The sequence below is a fragment of the Mandrillus leucophaeus genome, unplaced genomic scaffold, assembly GCF_000951045.1.
Source record: "Mandrillus leucophaeus isolate KB7577 unplaced genomic scaffold, Mleu.le_1.0 Scaffold1029, whole genome shotgun sequence".
NCBI classification, from domain to species: Eukaryota; Metazoa; Chordata; class Mammalia; order Primates; family Cercopithecidae; genus Mandrillus; species Mandrillus leucophaeus.
Window position 1 is genome coordinate 129,263 of NW_012098421.1, and position 16,339 is coordinate 145,601.

The window sequence follows — 16,339 nt, forward strand, 5'->3', positions numbered from 1 at the left end:
AGAGTGTCGTTTCATTCATTTAGGTCTTTAAAAAATTTTTTCAACAGTATCACTTTTCAGAGTAAAATTTTGCATCTCTTTTGTAAAATTTATACCCATTTTGTTACTTTTGATGCTTTTGCAAATGGCATTGTTTTCCTAATTTTATCTTCTGATTGTTCATTGGAAGTGTATAGACACAGTTGATTATTGTGTATCGATCTTGTACTCTGCAACCTTTGTGAACTCATTTATTAGTTCAGTAAATTTTTAGTGGATTCTTGGGATTTTTCTGTGTACAAGATCATGTCATCTACAAATAGAGATAGTTTTACTTCTTCCTTTCCAATCTTGGATATCTTTTTGTTATGTTCTTACTTAATTGTCCTGGCTAGAACCACCAATATAATGAACAAAAGTAGTGAGAAAAGACTTATTGTCTTATTCCTGATTTTAGGGGGAAAGCATGCAATCTTTTATCATTCAGTTCAGTGTTAGCTATGAGTTTTTCATAGATGCCCTTTATCAGATTGAGGAAGTTCCTTCTATTCCTACATTGTTGAGTGTTTTTATCATGAAGGGTTATTGTGTTTTTTCAGATGCTTTGTCTGCCTCTATTGTGATTATCTTGTGGTTTTGGTCCTGTATTCTTTTGATTTGGTTTAGATCAATAGATCTCTATTTTATTATTTGCATTAATTGATTTTCAGATGTTAAGCCAACCTTGCATTCCTAGTATAGATCCCACTTGGACATGATGTATAATGCTTTTTATATGTTGCTGGAGTCAGTTTGCTAATGTTTTGTTAAATATTTTTGCAGCTATATTCATAAGAGACACTGATCTGTAGTTTTATTGTGTTGTCTTTGTTTGGTTTTGGTATCATGGTAATACTGGCTTAGAATAAGTTAGGAAGTATTCTCTTCTGTCCTTTTTTGGGAGAATTTGTGAAGAATTAGTATTTTCCTTTAAATATTTGTTGAAATTTACCGTTGTAGCTATCAGGAGCTGAGTTTTTCTCGCGGGTAGCTTTTTAAATTACTACTTTAATAGAAGTCCTCAATATTTAATGAATGTTAAAAAACCTTTTATCTTTGGGCAGATAAGGATGATTATGCTTACAACGCAGTAGCCCAGGATGTGTTCAACCACAGCTGGAAGACGTCTGCAAATATTTCTGCATTGATTAAAATTCCTGGAGTTTGGGACCCTTTTGTGAAGAGTTATGTAGAAGTAAGTAGAATTTTCATAAAATGTATTGGTTTTATTTTGTCAAAAGCCTTTACAAAGACTCCATGCCTAATCTTTATTGATCAGAAAGAAACTAATGGAAAAAATTATTTAAAAGGAAACAAAAATATTATGTCTCGTTTTTGGTCTGAATTTGTTTATTTTCACCACTGTATAACCCATCATGGCCAAGTATCTATAAAATAAATAGCTGTATAGTTGTAAATGTTAATTCAATCTTATTCTTGTTGAGTTTAAAAGAAACACAGTAAGATATTTTATGATTTGGTGGGATATAGAAGGAAAGAGGACAAAAATCTGAAAAAGAGGGTCATAATATATGAGATAAAGAATGATGACTTTTTGGAAGTTCGTAAGAATGTCCTGTCATCCCAGAGTCGTCGTAAAAGGACTGAGGGCCTTGGTGCTAGGCACTAGGAATAATAAATAATTTGCTTTGTGAAAGTTATTGAGTGGCGAATTGATAATTGTGTTGTCAGAAGATAATCTCCAAAATCATAACCTGGAAATTCCTGTGTAAGGATGGGAACAGAATGAAAGCAACTACAATTCTTGTGCACTCCTTTTGTGGCTGCAGTGATGTAGGGCACTGAGGTTAGTTGCATCACATTTTCAAGCATTAGTGTTCCCTGCTTTGAGGACTCTTATTTTTTATAGGAAGAGAATTTATGTTGAGGTGGCTGCATTTTTTATTAGTAGTAACAAAATATAGGGAAAAAATGGGAACCCTGTCAGTTTTGTGATTTTTAAAAAATACCCATCAGTAAACTTATGCTGTGTATTATCTTTCGTACAGCTGTCTTACAGAATTCAGCTAAGGTATTATGATTTATTTTATATAGATGCTGGAATTCTATGGGGATCGAGATGGAGCCCAAGAGGTACTCACTAATTATGCATATGATGAAAAGTTTCCATCAAATCCAAATGCCCATATCTACTTATACAACTTTCTAAAGAGACAGAAGGCACCAAGATCAAAAATGATAAGTGTGCTTAAGGTATAGAATTTTTATCTCAATGTTTGAACAGGGTTGGGAATCTACATTAAAACACTCTTAGGCCATTGCTTTCTAACTTTTATAGCATCCACAGAAAATGACAATAATATACAGTACACTGAGATAAACAGAAAGTTGGCTCCAGCTGCCATCTCCATGTATGTATCATTCACACTATCCCCTGCTGCCTGGGTGAGACTGAGGAGAGAGGATCAGAAGTCTTGTTCGCACTGATATTTTTTGAAAATCAACTTTATTGGAATTTAATTTTCAGAGAGTAAACACACTTATTTTAAGTATATGCTTAGATGCATTACATTCATGAACCACCATTCTAATCAAGATAAGAGAACATTTCTGTCACCCCGGAATGCCTTTCATTTCCCTTTGCCCCATACCCATGGCCCCAGACAATCACTCATCTGCTTATTATCACTATAGATTAATTTTTTTTTTTTTTTTTGAGACGGAGTCTCGCTGTGCTCCCAGGCTGGAGTGCAGTGGCTTGATCTCGGCTCACTGCAAGCTCCGCCTCCCGGGTTCACGCCATTCTCCCGCCTCAGCCTCCCAAGTAGCTGAGACTACAGGCGCCCGCCACCACGCCCGGCTAGTTTTTTGTATTTTTAGTAGAGACGGGGTTTCACCATGTTAGCCAGAATAGTCTCGATCTCCTGACCTCGTCATCCACCCGCCTCGGCCTCCCAAAGTGCTGGGATTACAGGCTTGAGCCACCGCGCCCGGCCGATTAATTTTTATCTCTTCTAGAATTTCATATAAATGGACTCTTATGTAGTCATTTTAATATGGCTTCTCTTGCTCAGCATAACATATTTGAGATGCATCCATGTTATTGTGTATATTAGTAATTTGTTATTGCTGAATAGTATTTCATTTTTATACATTCACTTGATGGACGTTTGAGTAATTTTTTACTTTTTGGCTATTGTGAATGATGCTGCTGAGAAAATTCATGTACAAGATTGTGTATACACATATATTTTCATGTTTCTTGGGTAGCTACCTGAGAGAGGAGTTGCTGCCTAAGAGTAGTAAGGAAAGTATGTGCCTAACTTCTTAAGAAACTGCCCAACTGTTTTCTGAAGTGACTGTACCATTGACATTCACACATCAATATGAAAATTCAGTTTCTTCACATCTGTGCCAACACTTGGTATTGGAGGTCTTTTGAATAATAGCCTCTTGTGGGTGTATATAGTGGTGTCTCACGTGGCATTAAATTGTATTTCCCTAATGACTGATGATGTCGAGCATCTTTTAATATGTCTATTGGCCATTCCCATATGTTCTTTTGTCAAGTGTTCAACTACTTAGTCTATTTTTGGGGGGATCAATTGTCTTCTTACTGATTTGGAAATTTTTATATAATCTGGATATAAGTCCTTTGTGAATAATATTAATTATGAATATTTTCTCTCTGTGCCTTGCCTTTTGGTTTCCTTAATAGTATCTTTCAAAGAGTAGAAACTTCTAATTTTGATGTTCAGTTTATACATTTTTTTTCTTTTATGGTTAGTGCTTTTTGTCTAAGAAATCTTTGCCTATCTCAAGATAATGAAGACTCTCTTCTTTTTTTTTTTTTTTTCTAGATGTGTTATATAGTTTTATGTTTAGGTCATGGTAGATTTTTAGCTATTTTTTTGTGGATAGTGTGCGGCAAAGATCAAGGTTTATTTTTTCCCATATGGTTGTTCCAGCATTATATTGAAGACTCTCCTTTCTCCATTTAGTATCTTTGGAACTTTGTTGAAAACCAGTAGGCTGTATATGAAGTCTGTTGTGTTCTAGTGATGTATATTTCCACATCGATATATGAAAATTCAGTTTCTTCACATCCTTGCCAGTAGTTGGTATTGTAGGTCTTTTAAATTTGAATTATTGCCATTCTAGTGAGTGTGTAGAAATATCTCATATGGCCTTAACATGATTACTGTAGCTCTGTAGCAAGTCTTGGAATCATATCATGAAAGTCATACAAATTTGTTCTTTTTCAAAATTGCTTTTGGCTTTTCTAGGTTCTTTAACTTTCCATGTATATTGTATAATCAATTTATCTGTTGCTACAAAAAGGTCTTGCTGAGATTTTGAATCTATAGATCAGTTTGAGAGAATTGACATCTCAACAGTATTGAGGTTTCCAAAGTGTAAACATGGCATGTCTCTCCATTTATTTAGGTTTTTAATATCTCTGAACTGTTTTGTAGTTTTTAGTGTATGTCTTTTGTTAAATTTGTCGCTAAGTGTTTCATGGGGTGGTTGTACATAATATTGCTTAACATTTTAAATTGTGGGAAAATATATACAAAAATAAATGTTACCATTTTGATCATTTTTAAAGCACATAATTTAGTGGCATTAAGTACATTCATTCAGTTTTGTGCAACCACCATCACTGTCTATTCCAGAATGTTTTCATTATCCCAAGTAGAAACTATTCATTAAACAGTAACTCATTGCCCACTCTTCCCAGCCCCTGAAAACCTCTATGTTAATTTCCATCTTTGTGAATTTGATTATTTTAGTACCTCATATAAGTGGAATCATATAACATTTGTCCTTTTGTGTCTTGCTAATTTCACTTAGCATGATGTTTTCAAGGTTCATGTTGTAGCATATATCAGAATGGCCATTTTTATTTAAGGTTGAATAATATTCCATTTTATATACCCACAACATTTTGCTTATCTATTCATTTTTTGGTAGACATTTGGGTTGTGTTCGTTGTTTGGCTATTATAAATAATACTGCTCTAAAGATTAGTGTACAGGTATTTGTTTGAGTCCCTGCTTTCACTTCTTTTGGGTGTGTACTTAGGAGTGAAATTGCTGGATTATATGATAATTCTTTAACTTTTTGAGGAATTGTCAAACTGTTTTCCACAGCAGCTACACATTTTACATTCCCACCAGCAATTCCACATCCTGGCTAACAGCTTCTATTCTCCATCCCCTTTTTTGATCATTGATATCCTAGGACAGGGATCCCCAACCCCTGGGTCATGGACCGTTATGACCAGTATCTGTGGCCTGTTAGGAACCAGGCCACACAGTAGAAGGTGAGTGGCAGGCAAGTGAGCATTACCTGAGGTCTGCCTCCTGTCAGATCAGCGGTGGCATTAGATTCTCATAGGAGCCCGAACCGTATTGTGAACTGCACATGCGAGGGATCTAGGTTGTATGCTCCTTATGAGAATTTAATGCCTGATGATCTGTCACTGTCTCCCATCACCCCCAGATGGGATCATCCAGTTGCAGGAAAGCGAGGGCTCCCACTGATTCTACATTATGGTGAGTTGTATAATTATTTCATTATATATTATAATGTAATAACATAAAGTGCACAGTAAATGTAAAGTGCATAAATAATGCAATCCTGAAACCATCCTCGACCCTCACCCTGGTCTGTGGGAAAATTGTCTTCCACGAAACCAGTACCTGGTGCCAAAAAGGTTGGGGACCGCTATCCTAGTGGGTGTGAAGTGGTCTCTGTGCCTGATTGTGGTTTTGGTTTGCATTTCCCTAATGTCTAGTGATGTGTATCTTTTCATGTGCTTATTGGCCATGTGTTTATCATCTTTGGCAAATGTCTGTTCAAGTCCTCTGCCCTTTTATCAATTGGGTTGTTTGGTTTTTGTTGTTAAAGTATAGGAATTATTTGTATATTTTGTGTTCAGTTTTTAGTAATGGCATTTTAGGGATGAAAGACAAAGGTCCTTTTCAACCTAAAGAAATGACAGAGAAAAGTTCTTCTCTCTGTTTTCTTTTAAAAGGCCGATTATCTTTATACTTTTCATGATCAAAATTGGCATTATCAAACCTTCAGATGTGAAAACTATGTTTTATAAATTTTTCAACAGGCTTTGTTTTACTAAATAATCCTTTGCTGTTGTTGTTGTTTGAAACAGGGTCTCACTCTGTTGCCCAAGCTGGAGTGCAGTGGCATGAACATGTGAGGCTCACTGTAGCCTCCACCTCCCCGGCTCAGGTGATTCTGCCACCTCAGCCTCTCGAGTAGCTGGGACTACAGGCACATGCCACCATGCCTGGCTAATTTTTTGTATATTTGGAGAGACGGGCTTTTGCTATGTTGCCCAGGCTGGACTAAACAATACCTTTGAAGTTGCTATTTTTATTTTACTCTGTTAAGATAGCTTTTGGCTCATTTATATTAAAAAATGTTAAGGATTGTGTTTAAAACAAAAGCAAGACTGTGCTTTCATTCAGGTTATCAATCACTAATGGTGTTTTTGAAAAGATTTTTAAAAAGGCTACAGAAAATAACTGTTGAATACTTACCTCATTTATATTCAAGACAAGATAGATTCAGAGAAATTCTGTTTTTCCTTTTGAAAAATACAGTATTTGGAATTAAGATCTCAATACATGGGTTTAATAGCAGATTGAACATAGCAAAAGAGAGGATTAATGAACTGCACAGAAAATACCAGGCTAAACCATGGAGAACAAAAAGGATGAAAGGTGCAGAAACGAGCATACAAGTGAATTGGTGAAAAGATCTGACATATTTGTCATTGGAGTCCGAGGTGGAGTACCTCTGAATAGAACAGGGCAAAAGCAAGCAAACTAATTTTTTAAAAACCCTAACATTTGAAGGGTTCATGACTAAGAAATTTTCAAAACTAATGGAGGATTTCTAGCGTTCTGGTGATGTGCTATTATTTGATCTGGGTGCTGGTTACCTGAGTGTTTAACTTTGTGAAAACTGACTGGATGCCATGATTTGTATACACTTCTGCTACATGTTATATTTCAATTAAAAAAAAAAGTGAATTGAGCCTTAAACAATTCTATAAAATCATGAGACAAATGTGGCTTTCATAGGAACCGAATTTCAATAATATTCTCTGATATTGGTGTATTGATCTTGATTGATCTTTTTAAAAACGATTAACAGAAATTAACAAAATTTACTTTTAATTTTGTTGGAAATTATTTCAATGTAAGGTCAAAGTACTTTAGTAAGCAGAATGAATTCATTTCTAGAATTAAATGTATTAAAATGAAAAATACAGTATTATTTTGAATTCCATTTTTTGAATATTCATAAAAATAGTTCTTTCTGTTTTTTAAAAGAGAAATTTTTTCATTGTGTGAAAGTTTGTTAAAATATTTACTCATATACCCTTAGTAAACTGTTCCTGAGCACAATCTGTGAAATTAACTCCCAGCCTTTTTAGTTTTTTTGCTTTATATAAATATTCTGTGATCTCTTCTGTTTAGTAAATAAGTATATTTTCTCTGTGGTAATTGATTTTTTTCTTTTTTTCCTTCAGTCCTGGCTTCTGAAATAAATTGTTTTAAGTTGTTGAGCATGGTAAACAATATAGATGTATATAAGGAGCAAATAAAAAGTCCCTGCCTATTTCCCTCGATTCTCCTGTCTTGTTAGCAGGGACTTAAAAAAAAAAAAAAAAAAAAAAACCAGCTTTACAGAGAATACTTTTCAATACTTAGATTGAAACTAGATAAAAAGCAAGGTAGTTTAAAAATACTTAATAAACTTATGGAGAGCATATTAGATAGTAAAAACTTTATTTTGAAAGTAAGCTGAAATCTGAGAAATGCTTTTACAAGTATGTAAAAATTACAAGACTGTTCTTTCTTTCAGATTTTATATCAGATTGTACCATCTCATAAATTGATGTTGGAATTCCATACATTACTTAGAAAATCAGGTAATAAATATTGTTTTTTACCTTGTGTAGACAAGCTATAGACTAGGGACCAGGAAACTATGGCCCATCAGCTAAATCCACCCCTTGCCTGATTTTATAAATCAAGTTCTGTTGATGTCCATCTGTTTATGTATTGCCTGTGGCTACTTTTGCACTATAGTGACAGAACTGTGTAGTTGTGACAGAGACTGTATGCCTTGCAAAGCTTAAAATATTTGCTATCTGGGCCGTTATAGAAAAAGTTTGCCTACTCCTGTCATACAAGGTGAAGGCAGTAGTTTGCAAAAGAGAAATGGCTCGATTTTATATAATTCACTCCATTTTAATCCCTACTAGATTTCAGCACACCATAGAAGGAAATAAGTTGGCTAAGCCCAAACTTGTCCTAGGACTGCCTGGGTTCCTCTCTGAATATAAAAGAACATGTATAAAATGCCCAAACAGGGCAGGTACTTTAAGTAATGTTCTCAGTAGAGGAGTGTAACCCACATTGAGATCAGACTCACCACCATTACCTCATTAGCAGGAATTTTTATTGAGTTTTTCAGATTCATTGCAGGAGTAAAAGCATAATGAATTTTTAAAAACTGTTAACCAGAAGGCTTATAATTCAACATTTTATCAACAACATATATGTAAAGTATATATACAGTTGATAAAATATATACATGTATATTTTAGCTTTGTACATTTCAATACCTTATGTAAACTTGAATTGTTACAACCATTGCAGAAAAAGAAGAACACCATAAACTGGGGTTGGAGGTATTATTTGGAGTCTTAGATTTTGCCGGATGCACTAAGAATATAACTGCTTGGAAATACTTGGCAAAATATCTGAAAAAGACTTTAATGGGGTAAGAAACATACAGTATTTATTACTAGGTCATCATAAATAATATTTCCCAATATTTTAGCTAATATCTGTCAATTTTTAAAGATCTTTACTTATGTTTTTGGATTTTTTTGAACTGTGTCTTTAGCTGTTTTCTGAGTACATTTTCTTCTGAAGCAAAGAAATACAGAGTCATAAGGGGAACATACAAAAATTCTATCAATTTTTTTTTATGCCATCAAAATAAATCCTGTGCTTAGCACTGCTGTTTGCTAAGGACTACGTATGTGTTTTCCAGTTGGAAATAAAGACTAGCAGGGATCACTCTTTGCTAATGACTCGTGATTTGTGCGTCATTAACTTGTAAGATCACATGGGAAGCAGCTTTCCTTCTACCTGTGTTTGATCATTTTTTCAGTGAGTATTTTTAGGACCTCACAAGATCATCATACACTATTCATTCAACAAGTACTCATTAAATCCATTGTGACCTGGGTATCTAAAAGTGTACCTCTGATTATAATATTATTAGTGTCATATTTTGAGTAAAGGAAAATGAATTTCCTGTTATTTTTACTTAGTGTGTGAGAAGAAGGGATATCACAAAACTGTTTCATATATTTATTATATCCAGTTTAGTTGTTAGGCAATTCAGTATCAGTTGGAACTTGTTTCAGGCTTCAGATCTGACTTGTCTTGATGGGACAGTGCTGTTTATAAAATGGTTTTGGTGTCGTGTGTTGACGCACTCACTGTAAACCATTTTCTAAATCTCAAGCACTGAATAAACTACTAGATTATAAGGTCCTTGAAAGCAAAGAGGCTCATTTTTTCGAACTGCTGTTTGTTCTACCATAGGGGGCACATGGGTGCCAATAAGCATTTGCTCAATTAAATTATAGAGATCTAATGTGCAACACATACTGTAGTTAATATTGTATTGCATATAGGAAATTTACTATGAGTAGAGTTCAGGTGTTCCCACCACACAAAAAAGTTTATGTATATAAAACATGTTGTATATCTTAAATATATGCAATGAATAAATTATTCACTGACACATAGAATTGCCTGCACTTAACAGTTTAACCTATTTGTTCATGTATTTGTATAATAAGGGCATCTTAATTTGGATAGTCATTCATGGCAGCATATAATTTTAAGTAAGCTTTTACTTAAGTAATAGTAATAGATAATGTTGACTGAATATTTACTATGTACCAGACACTATGCAAAGAGCTTTATATAAGACCTGCTGTACCCTACTACTGGAATAGTTTAATCTTAATAACATCCTATGAGATCAGTACTGCTAATGTCCTCAACGGCACTGAAGCTCAGAGACGTTCAGCAACTTGCCCAGGATCACATACATAGTAAATGGAAGAGCTGATATTTGAATCCAGGAGTCTGGCTTTGTGTCTTAGCACAGACTCGAAGACACTGTGCTAAACTGTCTGTTTAGTGAAATGGAAAATGGGATATGGAGATAGAAGAGAACAAAAAAGGATTTGCTTTCCTGTTGTTGCCAATCATGTGTTATGCCTTGGCCATATTCAGAATTTAGCTTGGAAACATCTTCCTTGTCATCTTTCTGTAGACTCTAAGTCTAAATTCTGGTAATACAGATTTGTTCACATCATTGACCCTCTCTTTTGACATTTTTCTTTTCCAGAAACCACCTTGCGTGGGTTCAAGACGAGTGGAACTCCAGGAAAAACTGGTGGCCAAGCTTTCATTTCAGCTACTTTTGGGCAAAAAGTGATTGGAAGGAGGATACAGCTTTGGCCTGTGAGAAAGCTTTTGTGGCTGGATTACTGTTAGGAAAAGGTACATGTTTTTGTTTTCGTTTTATCTAGACATAGCTTTTGGCTGTTTGGAATAATTCATTTAGAGCTTACCTAATGTGGTACCTAAAAATACTAGGTGCTTAAGACGTAACTGCTTAATGGAAGAGTGAATCCTGAGTTGGGACCAGGTCATGTGCTTAGATTAGAAGCAGTGATTTCATATCATTGATTATGAATGGTTTTCGTCTCCTGACTTGAGTGTTGTTAGGGGTCATTAAGATACATGATACAAACTTTTCACAAGAATTGACCATTTAGCCTTGTTTTATAGAAAGTTTACTGATATTTTCAAGTATCAAAATATTCTTTATTGACCTCACTGTTCTTTAATAGCTTCATATTATACCAATATTTACTTGTCTATTTCTGTAAGCACGAAACATTTCCTCCACTTAAGAAAAAGAATACCTTCTACTAGCATATGAAAAAAATTATCTTCAGAGAAAAGGAATATTGATTTTTTTCTTCAAAGAAAATATTTTGGGTGGTAAAACTCTTACCTGCTTTCTACCACTGAAATATTGAAAAGGTGGCCAGTACCGAAATGAAACTATCACAGAGTATGTCCAGAAACGAAGAAAATAAATCTTATAGTGACCACTAGTAAGCAGTCCATTGCTAGGGAGCTTAAGGTGTCCTGAAGAGATTCTCCAATTCATTTTTGAATATAGTTTCTGTTATTTTGGAATTAGTAGTCTCAGTGAATGTAATAAAATGTTGATTAAGAAGAAAATAAAAATTCTCTAATACACTGATGACAAGGAACAGAAAGGTGATTTGGATTGTCATTTTTCTACTACTTTATGAGTAGAGAGGCATCTAGCACAATTATCAACAGGTCTCTTTGAGCAGAGTAGAAGGATCTGGGTTATGGGAGGTGGAGGTTGCAGGTTGCAGTGAGCCAAGAACATGCCACTGCACTCCAGCCTGGGCGACAGAGCGAGACTCCTTCAAACAAAAAAAAAAAAGGAAAGATCTGGATTAATTTTCCAATTCTCTCACTCACTTGCTATGTAACTTAGATCAAGCAATTAACTTTTAGGAGCCTTTTCTGTGAAGTGGGCATTGTAACACCCGTCTTATTATTGTAAGTATCATGTGAACATCCCATCAAAGTGCTTCGTAATTTCTAAAGTGCTCTACAAATATGAGGCATCAGTTACTCCCGCAAGAGCCACATCTCCTCTCAGGCTGTTAGTGTGGGGTTAAATGAGTCTATTCATTAGTTAAGCTGGGCTTGCTTCTTGCTCTGGTTACCAACCTTACTTTATAGGATTCAAATTCTAGGCATGGTCTGCCTTTGCTTTGTGCTTAGAGTGGGGTATGATGGCTCTCTTTCTTTCCATGTCTCGCTAAAAGCAAGCCAGGCCCGTTTCTCCTTGGAGGGGCCTTTCTTTGTTGGGATTGAAGCTACTTGGTTGCCCTGTGACTTCAGCTCTCATGGACTTGAGAGTTAATATTTGTAGTTTTTAAAGCTTTTTCTCTGTTAGGGTGGGAACGAAGTTCTTTTCAGCTTTCTGTATAGGTACAGGCAAAAATTTGTGTGCAAAATATTTTGTTTTTTACTAAGGTAGTATGATATGTTTAGAAACACAAATTATTTTGGTGATACTACAGACACCACTGCTTCCCAGCTAGTAAAATGTTACTAGCTGGGTGTGGTGGCATGCAGTGCGCCTGTAATCCTGGCTACTTGGGAGGCTGAGGTGGGAGGATTGGTTGAACCCAGGAGTTTGAGACCAGTTTGTGTCACATAGTGAGACCCCATCTCAGGAAAAACAACAAAACAAAAATGTTAGCAATTCTGGCATACTAGTTTCAGGAATAATAAAAAATGGTTACTATAGATACAGTATATGTCCTTGCATTTTCTCAGGTAAGATGGATGCATACAAGCTGAAACTGTAATGAAATTAATTTTTCTTATGTGATTTATGGTCTTATTCATTTACCAACTCTAAAAATCCTCAATATCCAGTTTACGTTTTTCTTATGGAAATATGATTCATTTGTCTGAAATATTTGACAAATGCTTGACAGTCCTGTGTGTTGTAAGACTATGAAGAGCAGGTGGAACTTCTAACGAGCACGAGGCCCCTCTGTCAGAGCTACGTGGTCTCCACCTTGCTGCTCGCTACATGGCTAGAATGAATAGATAATGTTTGACCATTTCTAACCTATGATTTGTTTATTCTAATCCTTCACACCAAGATTTTCTACAGAGAACTTTCTTACTGTTATGAATGTAACTTTGACTGATTTACAAGCTAACATTGAGAAGAAAGCTGTACAAATGTGCTTTTGCAGAAGGCTCATTTAATATGTGACTGTATATAATACACCTATCACCATCACTAGGGTGTAGGAGGAAAGGTAGAAAACAAGCTAAAGTCTATGCTTTAATTATGATGGATTACAAACATCTTTGTGTATGGGAAGAAATATATTTCATTGGCACAGTTGAGAATATACTTTCGCCATATTGCTAATGCAAATACCCCTTTTTGTATATAGGAAGAAATATATTTCATTGGGCACAGCTGAGAATATGCTTAGGACATATTGATAATACAAATAAATCTATTTTCATAGTCATTAGTGTGCTAAACTTAAAGCAAAAATTTAAAAATGTAGAAATATACTTGAAAAATGTGAAAATGTGATGAGTATTAAAACTTTTTATTTTGCTTTACTTTTTAGGTTGTAGATATTTTCGGTATATTTTAAAGCAAGATCACCAAATCTTAGGGAAGAAAATTAAGCGGATGAAGAGATCTGTGAAAAAATACAGTATTGTAAATCCAAGACTCTCATACTGAATTTTAGTTATTTCACAGTAGTAGCTACACAGTAAGTAGCTCAGTAGATAGTTATTGAATGTGTTTATGTAGTTATGTGTTATGTATTAAGAAGCTTATATTACTACAAAAAACTTATTTTTATATATTTTTATATTTTTGTATTATTCATAGCTAGAGAAACAGTATTACTGCCTTTGCTCTTTGTAACTTTGTCTGTTTTCTTTTTTGTAATGTTAAATGTTACATTTGTTAAAGAATAATTCTTCAAATGACAAAATATTAGAGAATATAGTTCTACAGCAGTTATTGTTTGCAAATACTTTGCCTCTGGCTATTGTGTAATAAACTATAACTTGTGGTGCTGTGAAATGAATTTATATTCTTTTATATTCTAATTAATCAATTTTAGGTATACCACCATGAAGAAATATATTGGTGATGAGTTCTGTTGAGGAATTTTGAAAAGAGAGAAGGATTTAGAAAACACTCTTTCTCGGCCAGGTGCGGTGGCTCACGCCTATAATCCCAGCACTTTGGGAGGCCTAGTTGGGTGGATCATGAGGTCAGGAGTTTGAGAACAGCCTGGCTAACACAGTGAAACCCTGTGTCTACTAAAAATACAAAAATTAGCTGGGCGTGGTGGCAGGCACTTGTAATCCCAGCTACTCAGGAGGCTGAGGCAGGAGAATCGATTGGGTGGAGGTTGCAGTGAGTCAAGATCGCGCCACTGCATTCCTGCCTGGGCAACAGAACTAAACTCTGTCTCAAAAAGAAAAAAAAAAGAAAAGAAACTCTTCTTTTTCAGTATAAAGACATGACAGTTTGGGGCAAAATAACCTCCTGCTAGAGAGAGACCTTTTGCTCTAGAGGACTAATTTGGGTTGTAGCAGTAGGGAGGGCTCGCTCTTTTCAGTTGGCATTGGCCTCACTTCAAAAGGCTCTCGGCTTTTTGGTGCCTGGCACAGCAGTCTAAGATCGCGAGGTCAAGAGATTGAGACCATCCTGGCCAACATGGTGAAACCCTTTCTCTACTAAAAATACCAAAAAAAAAATTAGTCTTGGTGGTGTGCACCTGTAGTCCTAGCTATTCAGGAGGCTGAGGCAGGAGAATTGCTTGAACCTGGGAGGTGGAGGCTGCAGCGAGCTGAGATAGTGTCACTGCACTCCAGCCTGGCAACAGAGCGAGACTCCGTCTCGGAGAAAAAGAACTCATGCGTCCCCTCTCCTTTTTCTCTTGGAAACTAGGATGCAGCGGTATGTAGCTGGACAGTGGAGGAAACTCGCCAGTGGAATAGTATCCCTGAGTCACACAGTAAACCCACTGGGAAAACCTAGGCAGAAGCCAACAGCAAGTTTCCTGGTTTATGGGCTGAGCTTTATAATATGTTGGGATAATTGGTAGAATAAGTGCTTCTTCAGAAATGTCAGCTTTTACATTTACTGCTGGGATAACTAGTAATTGAGTTCCATGAAAACTCACTAACTTCAGAGCAAGTCTAATAGTTAGATGGTGAGACACACGTTTCCCATTGGCTTATATTCCTACTAATTCTAAACCATCAAGAAGATTAGGGGACAAATTGTGCTTTGTGAATAGTTTATATTTCAATATTACTTCATAAGAAAGGTCTATCAATAAAGAAGTACTTAGAAAGTACATGTAAAATGAGTAGGCATTCCACAGAGCCAAAATAAACCAAGTTTAACTTTTAACATAAATAGGGTAGCTTTACTGCTGCGAGTCCATGATTCAGTTGTGTAGGAGTTCTGTATAAGACTAATACTCTAGCAGTGAAATTCCCAAAGTATGTGGAAAACATCTGAAAGCATAGGCCAAGATCTGCTTTCTGAAACTTTTCGTCAAAAGCAATAAAATAGGATTATGATTTCTTTTGATCTCTAAGAAAATGGAGGTGAGAATAAAGAAATGAGTAGATATGTTCTTGGTTTCCATACAAAGCTGTCTCAACATTTTTACATCAAATGTTCTTATCTAATTGTTAGTGCAATTCACCTGTTTAACTTTTTTTAGGTCCACTGATGTTTAAGCTGCTTCCATGAATAACAGTAATAGCTAAAATTCATCAAGTACTTTGGGCTTTACCTTTCATTGTAAAACCACCACAGTCCTGTGAATTATCCCTATTTTACCAATAAAGAAAATGAGGTCATTGGAGATGAAGTAACTTGCCAAGGTCACAGCTCATAGGTGTTGGCACCAGGATGCTAACCCAATCAATGTGGTTCCAAAGATCACACTCTCACATAGTATCTGTATGGCCTCCCAGTGCAGTCGGTGTTGACTACATGCCGAGCGCTGAGCCAGGTGGAGTGAGACAAAGCAGCAAAGGTAAGAACCCAGGTCTGCTCATTTCTGCCTGCCAGCGTCATTTCACAAAGCCCCTGACCCTGTGACGACATGCAACTCTCTGGAAAGATGCCTTGAAGACAAAACAGCATAAAGCACAGGGCACCCCTACGTCTCTTGCCTGAGTCACTATATTCCTTAAGTGACCCCAGTCCTTGCCTTTTCCTACACATGAGATAAAGTCTGATAGGATTAGTGATTATGCTTCTGTAATCCATAACCAGATGTACTCTTACACCTAAACATTGATGAGATTCTGCTTGAATGTAACTTTTGAGCAAGTTTGATGTGATTTTGATCTACATGAACCCTACCACCTGTATATAAGCAGTGAGCTGAAATACTGTGCTGGAACAGTCTGACAGGACTGCTTGCTTATATGGTTGCTACTTATAACTATTCATCACTACTACTTTAAGACACTTTAGCAGTAACTAAATACAGATAATTTAAAGTCTTGTTTTCTCCTTGAAACCTCTGAATGTATAGATTTAGGATGTACAACCTGATGTTTTGATATGCATTCTGAAATGATCACTA

The 16,339-nt window shown here is 35.7% G+C and overlaps 1 protein-coding gene across 3 annotated transcripts in view; it reads left to right on the forward strand.

Annotated features, from left to right (window-relative positions):
* Positions 1-14,202, forward strand: part of TAF1A (TATA box binding protein (TBP)-associated factor, RNA polymerase I, A, 48kDa) — a 32,542-nt gene extending 18,340 nt beyond the window's left edge. For 2 of the 3 annotated variants that reach the window (XM_011977525.1, XM_011977531.1), the window contains 7 exons: positions 1,083-1,213; positions 2,074-2,232; positions 7,879-7,945; positions 8,679-8,802; positions 10,456-10,610; positions 13,331-13,480; positions 13,841-14,202. In XM_011977525.1, the coding sequence (XP_011832915.1) occupies positions 1,083-1,213; positions 2,074-2,232; positions 7,879-7,945; positions 8,679-8,802; positions 10,456-10,610; positions 13,331-13,449 (755 nt within the window). In that variant the 3' untranslated portion in view covers positions 13,450-13,480; positions 13,841-14,202. Of the gene's footprint in view, positions 1-1,082; positions 1,214-2,073; positions 2,233-7,878; positions 7,946-8,678; positions 8,803-10,455; positions 10,611-13,330; positions 13,803-13,840 lie in introns of those variants that run through there. The other variant, XM_011977521.1, reaches the window with a different exon arrangement.
* The last annotated feature ends 2,137 nt before the right edge of the window (positions 14,203-16,339 follow it).